Below are 9,179 nucleotides of genomic sequence, written 5' to 3'. Positions count from 1 at the left end.
GGGGTGGAGGGGGCAGGGGTGAGGCCAGGTACCTGCTGCTTGGCAGACTCGTCCTGGAAGCAGGTGTGCTGGATGTAATAGGCCCCGATGGCCTGGTACTTCTCGTCCTGGGAGCTCAGGTACTGCACGGCCTTGGGGATGGTCAGCCCACTGCACTCGATGTCCTCGCTGCAGATCCTGCAAGGAGTGAGCCGTGGGGGCCGTTACGGGAGCTCTGGCGCAGGGACTCAGAAGTCCCCCTTGCGTCCCGAGCTGCCACGGCTTCATCTGCCCTCTGGAGAGTCAGGACAGGGCAGCCCCAGGCATGCCAGAGAACGCCCTGTGAACAGCTCCTCAGGGGCGGGAAAAGGCCCAGCCATGGTGAACATTGTCTGTGATAAGGTCCTGGGTTGATGTGCAAGCAGGTAAGTCACCTCTGCACTGAGAATAAACATTGCCCTGTTCTCAAGGGGACGCCCCCACCCACTCTGCCAGCTCTCACGTTCTGTGCGTGGCATTGGGAAAATGGAAGAGAATGGCTGTGAGCCTGCCCATCCGTCCATCCATCCGTCCATCCATCCCATCCGTCATCCGTTCGTCCATCTTGTCCATCCATCACAGAATAAATCCATCTCTGATAAATCATCCATGATCGAGTCGTCCATCATCCATCCATCCATCCATCCATCCATCCATCCATCCCTCCTATCCATCCCTCCATCCATTTACCCTCTTCCCTTTATCATCCTCATCCATCCATCCCATCCATCAATCCCATCCACCCATACCCACCACTCATCCCTCAGCCTCCGTCTCTCCCTCCTTCCATTCCCAAGTCCAACTAATTCTTCTTATGCAAGAATTCTCACGTCTATTTCTTCTTCCTGTCCTCAGGGCCACTGCCTTGCTTCTGACTGTGCCCACTCTCCTGGAGACTGTGCGGGGGACCCCCGCCCCGGCCCTCTCCTCCAAGCTCCCCGCCCCACGCCTGACGCCCTTTTACAGATTAGCAGTCCTGACACCTGCTCACTGTGCTGTCCCCATCCTTGGCTATTCTGTGCTGCCGTGATGAGTTCAAACTGCTCAGAGTGAGAGCCAAGGGCATGTGGCAAACCATGTGAAACGCTGACGGTCACACTTCGTTGAGCCACAAACCCAGAACGTCTATGATTTAACTAAGTCTGGCTCTGCTGGGCGTGACTTCCAGGGGCCCCTCCGCTCCGGCAGGACGGTGCTACACGGCACCCCGTCCCACAGGGACACATCCCTCCGCTCTTCCAGAAAACTGATCGAGATGCCTGCAGGCTCTCGCACTCTGGCATGAATCGCGGCCCCCGGCGGGGCTCAGGGCTCATGACAGCACAGTGAGTGCCCTGGGGCTGCGCCTCGGCAGGGCTGGGGGGGCCTGAGAACGAGCATTGCTCATACGTTCCCAGGGCTGCTGCTGCTGCTGCCCGCCGAGGAACCCACTCTGAGACCCACCAGCCTAGCTCACCTTCTCTGCTCATGGCCTGCGACCCTTCTAAACCTACATACTCCAAACTTCGCCTAAATGCCGACTTCTGCAGCCCACTGGGAACACGCCCAGGCTGGGACAGGGGAATCCCTGGGGACAGAGGCCCTGTCCTTCCCCCATCTCAGGAGCTCCCTCCGGGGCAGCCAGGTGAGGTGTGGCCCTAGCCCCCTGGCCCCCGGTCCCAGCTCCCCGGCCCCTGGCCCGGCCCAGCAGCACTCACTTGGAGCTGGCCCTGGAGTGGCCAAAGGACATGTCCTTGCTGCAGGACATGGGCGGGATGTACACCGGCTCCTGCTTGGAGGTGCAGGAGGGCGGGCGGGCCACGCACTTCTTGGCCCCCTTCTGGCCACTGCAGGTGCTGTAGAAGCTGTAACGGCTCTGCGTGGCCTTGTGGCCCTTGCTGCTGGGCACGCCCTTGCGCAGGGTGCCCCGGGGGTCGCAGTACAGGTCCGGCTCGCTGCGGCTGGCCTTGATCTTCTGCAGGAAGCAGATGTCGCTGCCGGCGCCCGCGGTGGGACAGCCAGCCCGGGGCAGGTGGCGGCCCCAGCTCTCCATCTGGCTGTAGGAGCTGAAGCGCCGGTGGTCAGCCTCCCGCTTGAGGGTACCATTGTAGATCTGGGGGAGAGAGGAGGGCTCACTGGGGTTCCTGACTGCGCCCCACAGCCACGCCGGGAGCCCAAGGTCTGGGCAGGAGGGACCGCGGCCACCTCTGATACAGTAGTTGGTTCCCAAGCGGCAGCCTGTGACCCATTACAGACTGTGCAGTCCATTTAGCAGACCGAGACCATCGTTCTAAGACCAGACTAGAGTAAGGTACATGGGGACTCAAGCCAGTGGGGGTGGAGTGCCCAGCGGTGCCCAGACGGCCATGCTGGCCGCGGCCGCGGGCGCCGGCTGTGAACCGCGCTTCTCGCTGGGGGCCTTCGGGGCATCTGGCCGCATGCACCTGTTCCCACGGGCCCGTCCGGAAGGGAGAGGCGGGAAGTCCTGAGCCCCGCCTCCCAGCCCTCGGCCCGCTGTCCCGTGCCATCCTCAGAACCAGCGGCTTCCGACGGCGCGGCCGGCTCGGCCACCACACGCAGCGCGGGCTCCTCGTACTCGGGCAGCCCGTCCCCGCTGTCGCTTCCCTGCCGAACATGTACTTCATCTGACACCCTTCTGCCGGGGCGAGAAGCAGATGGGAACAGGCTCCTTAAAGGTCGAAGCGGGGTCCTCCTGCTCCTGGGCCTTCTGTTACGGGGTGCCTGCACATGGGCAGGCAGGCGGGGGCTGCAGGGCAGGCCTCCTGGGCTTTGTTGTCAGGCTTGCGGGATGCGGGGTGGGAAGCTGGGCTCAGCCCAACAGGAAAACACAACAATAGATGCCCCCCAGGCCACGTGAGCCCACCTGAGGGGCCAGCCGCTCTGGGGAGAGCCTGCGAAGCCGTGGACGGGGTGGGAACGAGCTAGCGGAGTGCTGTCCAGGGCTTGCCCGAGCTCACATGCCGTGGGCCTGCCTGCTGGGACTCGACCTGAGACCACAGGATCAGCCTGGGGCCTGATGAGCCGTCTGCACCCAGCAGCCGCCTCGGGACTCAGGTCTGCAGTGGCCAGAGCCGGCCTGTACCCCTGGGAGCGAGCGCGAGCGAGTGCGTGTGTGGGGGAGGCCTCGGGCACCCGGGTGGATCCTGTCCACGCCAGATCCAGCCGCACAGGCGGGGCAGCGGCCGCCCTTGGCCAGGTCCCCTTCATCTCTGCAAGGACAGCCTTGGGCAGCAGGAAACAACCTGTGGGTCAAGCCCCAGTCAGAAGCGGCGCCCGGACTCAGAAGCCACCGCGAGCCTTGGCAGTGGCCCTGGCCACCCACACGCCCAGCTGTGCACCAGGCAGGAAGTTTTCTTCCTCAAACTGGGTCAAACTGACCAACCCAGAGGGAACTGGTGTGTGGGTGTCGGGAGCCGTGAATGCACAATCATAGGCAGAGGGGACAGCGGGTGGCTTTGTGGCTTTTGGACAGGAATGTGTACCTCGCAGATGACACACAAAACACTCGATCAGGCCTCCAGGCTTCAGGCCGGGGGCCACACCCCTCGCCTGCACTGCCTGGGGGAGGACGGTGACATGGCTCCTCCATGGAGGGAGAGCTGCTTCCTCCCAGACGGAGCAGCGGGCTAAGCCTTATATGGACATGCAACAGGGAGCTGCCTTGTTCTCAGTAAATGACACTCCCCGTTGTCATCTCAGTCACCTGGTGAGGCATGGGAATGCTCGCCCTGGCCGAAACCCAGCGAAAACGCGATGGTGCTGACGAAGCCTCCCAGAGGCTTTGGGCTTTGCACTGCTGCATGCGGCGGGGGCGGGGAGCAGCAGGCAACCCAGCCCACGGGGGCCGGGGACCGTGCTGGCCGTGCCCGCAGAGGGGCAGGCGTGGCGGGCAGGTCGAGACGCCCATCGGCTGCATTTCCCAGCACCCCATCAGCCACACTGCACCCCTGGGACCCCCACTCCACGCCCCACGCCCCGGCGGCTGACGGCCGCCGTGGAGGTCTCACGAGTGGCAGCCAAGCTTCCTCTTGGCCCCGTCCTCTCCCTGTGGCACATGGGTCCTGGGTTCCCGGGCACAGCCGGCTGGGCGCAGCCGAAGCCTGGGACCTCTCCCCATTTTCCGTCAGGCCGAAATAGCGGTGGCACTTCGAGACTCCAGACACATCGCTCAAGCTCACCGGGCCGAGACGTCCACAGCGGGGGAGGTTCAGTGGTCAGGACACAGCTCTGGAGCCAGACTGTCCGGGCCGAGTGTGGCCATGTCATAGGCCGGACGACCGGCCTTAGGCGAGTCCCCTGAACCCGGTGTACGCCCGCTGCTTCATCAGTCGGGCTGGCGTAATGGCCGAGCCTGGCGTGCGGGGTCGTTGGGAGCATCCAGCAGGGAGCAGGGTGCGTGGCGTGTTCGCTCAGCGGGCACATCATGTGGCCGGCTGCCCCCAGGTTCTGGCTGAGGGTTTTACGGACCCGAAGCCACACCAGAGGAGCTGCCAAGCTGGCACACGGGGGGGTGACCCCTACGGCCACGGAACAGTCTCACGTTTCAGCAGAGCAGGCGCGGCCCCCCGAGACGGCACCACAGCGAAGCTGGCAGATGGCACGTGGCTTCTGGGCCGTCGGCACCGGGCAGGACAGGTCTTCCCGCGCAGGGCCCCCCGAGCCCTGCAGGGCCTGTCGTGCCCCTGGCCCCGGCTCTAGTGCTGGTGACGCCTCGCCGACTGTCACTGTGACTAACGAGAATGCGACCCCCCATCCTGGTCCCACGAGCAGCCGCAGCCGTGCTTAAACGCACAGGCAGCGTGAGCACACGTGTCCACGCTTCGCTGCCAGTGCTGGCCAGGCACCCCCACACCCCACACCCCACACCCATCTGCTGGCAGCAACCTCGCCTCGAACACAAAGGACAATGAGACGCTCACACCCTTGTCTGGTCATCTTGAGCTTCCTGGGAAACTCCAGCCTCAGTGGGATGACCCAGGGGCGAACGCCCGACTTCCTGGGAGCAGAGCTGACCGCTGACCCGCAGGGCCGGCTGGGCTGGACGGCGAGCGGGAAGCCCGCATGGTGTGTCTCCACTTGAGACGCCAGTGGGGCTCTTGCGGGGCCGACACTCGAACCCGTGTTCCCAGGGGGGCCAGAGAGGGTGGCTCCCCGCCCGCCGGCGCTCTGCCCGCTTCTGCTAATGACTCGCTTTCCTGCCTTTCCGCCCTCCCCGGCTCGGGGAAGGTGGAATTTACCCCCCACTGAAGTCCCTTCAGCCCAACGTCACCTTCTCTTCCTGTCCCTCCCAGCACACCCTCCACGCAGCCCCTGCCGCCAGCCACATTCCTCCTCTGCCTCCCGCCGGCTTCTGCCCAGACAACCCTCCACCCCGATAGCTGTCCTCCCGCCACCCCAGGCCCTCTGCACCTGCCGTCTCTGCTCACCTGCTCTGCACCTGCTCTGTGGGCGGAGTAGAGAAAGACCCTTCCCTGTGCCCAGAACAGGGCTGGGCTCATGGCCAGTGCTCAGTGTAAAGGCATCTGGGCTGGGGGTGGAGACACGGGCGGCTGATGGCGCGGGGTGCCCTTGGCCTCCACGCGCACGGGGGAGCCTCCGTGCCCTCTGAGCTGCGAGGAAGGCTGGGTGTCCTGCCTGGGGTGAGGGAGACTGCATGGGACCGGGCTGTGATGGTTCATGATTCTTCCCTTTGCCCCTTGACCTGGGAGACAGCAGCTGGTCGGCCACGTCGGGAGAGCCCCAGTCCCGCTCCAGCTGACCACGCAGAAGCTGCCGGCCCTGTGGCGGCCAGCCGGGCAGGCCACGACGAAAAGGCCGTCCGGGTCCCCAGCCATGAGCCCATGTTGAAACCAAGCTCCTACAGCAAGGCGTGGCTGGCCTAACCAGCTCTCCAGGGACACATGCCCCGCCCCTCCCTGCCCACACCCGGCCAAGCGCCCTTCTCATGAGAGCGAGTGCCCCCAGTGTCCCGGGGTCCTCCTGCCTCTGGGGCGCAGGGAGGACTCTGCTGAGAGGGACGCCGACTGCGAATGCCTCGGGGACAGAGTCCATCGGTCACTTCCCGCTGCTCCCCGCTCAGCACCCCGAAGACCTGTACCAACTCTCGAGCTGTCCCCGGGATTCGGGTCAGGACTGGGCAGAGATGGCTGGTCATGAGGCGGCAGGGGCCTTGCGCATGTGGCCGGCAGCTCTGCTCGCCTGTCCCCAGGGTCTGAGCACACGGGTCCTAGCGGGGGCTGTCCAGGGTGGGCACATGGGGCCAGGGCTGGGAGAGCCCCCCGGGGCGGGGTGACTGCTCACTCAGCAGTTGGAGGCAACGTGGAAGCCTCTGGGCCTGAGTCACCAAAGGTGGGGTGTGCGGGTCCCTGCCTCCTCCTGGGTACCCCGACCTCTGGCTGGGAAAGATGCCAGCCCCCATCTTTCCCTGGCATGCGGCCCTGTGTGCAGCGTGGAGGACAGAGCATGCACACGTGCACACGCAGACACACCCCCATATGGGACACAGGTCCCCTCGCTGGGGTGGACTCAGGTGGGGAAGGTCTGAGCTCTTCCTAACCCGTGGCAAGCACGGGCACCACAGTTTGCACAGGGCTCCCCTGCTCACCATCCCGTTACGGCGGCCCAGGACCCCGGCCCCCCGCCTGGCCAGCAGGGTGTCAGGCCCCAGGGCGCGTCCATCCTCCCTGTGAGAACCTTAAGCCGGGGAACTTGAGGCTAAGAAGGCCACGCAGCCCGGACACAGCGGCCTGAGCCAGGCCCCAGCAGGTGACAGGAATGGCTGACAGGCTTTGCAGGCGCCCCGCCAGCTCCTCTGGCTCACTGAGGGTCCCCGCCCCTAGAAACTCCACCCCAGGACGACAGAAGTGGGGGGTGGGCCGTCCTCTGCTGGCCATCGCGGGAGGCCCAGCCACGTGACATGACTCTATTGCCCACAGCATCCAGAACGGACCCCGTGAGCCCGGCCCTTGGCCTCGTCTGTGGGCTGTGGGGGCCGGAGGGGGCTCCCCACTGAGGCCTGAGCTATCTCTCTCCCCAGCTGCGTCTCTACCCCCCGCCCCCACTGCTGTGTTTTAGCTGAGCCTGCTCCCCTCCTGCGGGAAGGTCCCCATCTCCCCCAGAGACGAGGGAGTACAGCCTCCCCCACGGAAGGGTGGGGACGGCTCCCCCCACCGCCCTGGGGAAATGCCGCTGCATTTGTCTCCCTGGACAGTGAGGGAAGGAAAACCCTCTAGTGAACTAAGAGGCACCAGAAGACCCACCCAGGGCTTGGTGGCCCTGTCCCTGCCGGTGTCCCCTGCTCCTGGCCGTGGAGCGTCTGCGCTCACTTGGCTGGAGAGACACCCTGACTCCCTCCTCCCTGGCCCTGGTGGCTCCTCCCTCCTCTCGCCCACTGGGCTCCGGACTCGGCCCCCCCAGTCTGCCTCTGAGCTGCCGGTGACCCCACTTCTCCATGGCTTGACTTCCCTGCACGTGACATCGGGCCAACACCCCGCTCACCTAGGGCCTCGCGAAGGCCGAAGGAAGGAGCCGGTGGCCGTGAGGGCGCGAGCACTCTGGGTGCGTTCAAGATGCTGCTCTAACTCAGGGCGCATTAAACGGCCAGGCGCCGGAGACAGGGGTACGTCCGCGGGAGAGCCAGGGAACGTGACAGCGGGCGGCCGAGCAGCCCTGCAAGGCCCCATCTGCCTGCCACCCCAGAAGCTGAGGGCCACCCCCAAACCTGCAGGGAGGGCGCTGGGGACTGGGGCTGGAGCAGGGCGTGGCGGGGAGGTCACCTGGTCCCACTGCCATTTACGCCGAGGAAACCAAGGCTGGGGCATGTCGACGTCAGCGTGTGCTGCCACACTCAGCATTTCATTGCATCGTCTCTCACGCTCCGGTTCCCTGACTTGATTTTAAGCATTGGCTAAGGATTTAAAGTCCGCTGGTTGAGACTGGCTCTTGTCAGGACCAAAGAGGGGAAAAAAGGTAAAAAAAAAAGAAAACCTCCACTAATTTTCTTCTGAAGCAAAATAAAGTTTACGATTATCCTTAATTCTTCAAATCTTCCCTCTAAAGTTTCAGAAGCTCTGCCGTGAGCCTGCATGTGAGGATGCAGGCGAGGGCAGCAGCAGCCGCCCAGGGGGAGCCAAGGAGACCAGGACCCATGCTCCGTGGCCAGCGGACTGCCCGCCTCCTGCTGCCTGGGCGGGCAGGAGGACGCGCCCCCATCCACCCAGGCGTCCGTTTCCCAGCCAAGCCAGACTGCAGAGGCCTCCGTGGGCTGGACGGAGGGGACGGACAGTGGGTCGATTAAGCTGGAGGAAGATGGGAACCCTCTCCGTGTCTCCGCCGGGGCTGGCACTCCCTCCGGGGGGCCTTCGGGGGTGGCCTGCTGTGGACTGCACCCAGGGCTGTACTCCCTCGGGGCCCTGGCGTGTCTCCTGCTCTGCCACACCGAGTCCCTCTCCCTCCACATTCGGACCAGACTGCACAGCTGGCCTCCACTCCCTGCTCCCCACAAGGTCCATACAGCCAGGACAGTGACAGGTGACACTGTGCCACCTCCTGGGTCTGGCGCTCCTCACTGGAGCAGGAGGAAGGGGCGGGGCTGCGGGGCGCACGGCCGCAGAGGCATCGCGGGTTCCGCGTCCCCCAGGCATCGGCTGCAGGAGGCCAGGGAGCTGGCCAAACGCACCCAGCCGCCCTCCTTGGTGACCTTGGGGAAGCAGGGCCCAGGGCTGCTGTGAGACCAAGCTTCAGGCCGGGAGCACACCTCCTCTGCCCGTGCTCCCTGCGGAGGGCGCCCCTCCTCTCCAAGCTCAGCTCCTCCACGGGCCTGTCCGGTTTCGCCCAGCCGGGGCCCGCCCTTAGGGACCACTGACTTCATTCTCGGGAACCAGGCCCCCTCCCTTCGCAAACCCATGGTGCCGACATGGGGAGCGTGCTCTGCCTTCTCTCCCCCGAGCAAGGACACAGGTATGGGATGTCACGGCCGCAAGGACCTGGGCAGAGATGGAGGACCCCGCCTCCGGCCAGTGCTTCCTCCTTTCCTCCACCTTATCTCTGGCTCCCCACAAACTTCGGCCAGGAGGAGGGGCCTCAGCACCCCGCACTCCCCCCCCCGCCCCCACCCCCCTGTGGGGAGTAAGCACAGAAGGAAGGCCTCCCATGCAGCTCCA

The 9,179-nt window shown here is 65.1% G+C and overlaps 1 protein-coding gene across 1 annotated transcript in view; it reads right to left on the bottom strand.

Annotated features, from left to right (window-relative positions):
• Positions 1-9,179, bottom strand: part of PKP1 (plakophilin 1) — a 47,444-nt gene that overhangs the window by 12,640 nt on the left and 25,625 nt on the right. Inside the window, exons 5-6 of the mRNA XM_039883566.1 lie at positions 1,716-2,110; positions 33-177 (exon numbers count right to left, since the gene is read on the bottom strand). Of these exons, the coding sequence (XP_039739500.1) occupies positions 33-177; positions 1,716-2,110 (540 nt within the window). The remainder of the gene's footprint in view (positions 1-32; positions 178-1,715; positions 2,111-9,179) is intronic.

Source organism: Pteropus medius, unplaced genomic scaffold (genome assembly GCF_902729225.1).
Source record: "Pteropus medius unplaced genomic scaffold, Ma_sr-lr_union100, whole genome shotgun sequence".
Lineage (NCBI taxonomy): Eukaryota > Metazoa > Chordata > Mammalia > Chiroptera > Pteropodidae > Pteropus > Pteropus medius.
The sequence above is the reverse complement of the archived record's forward strand: the minus strand, read 5'-3'. Positions and strand labels throughout refer to the sequence as shown.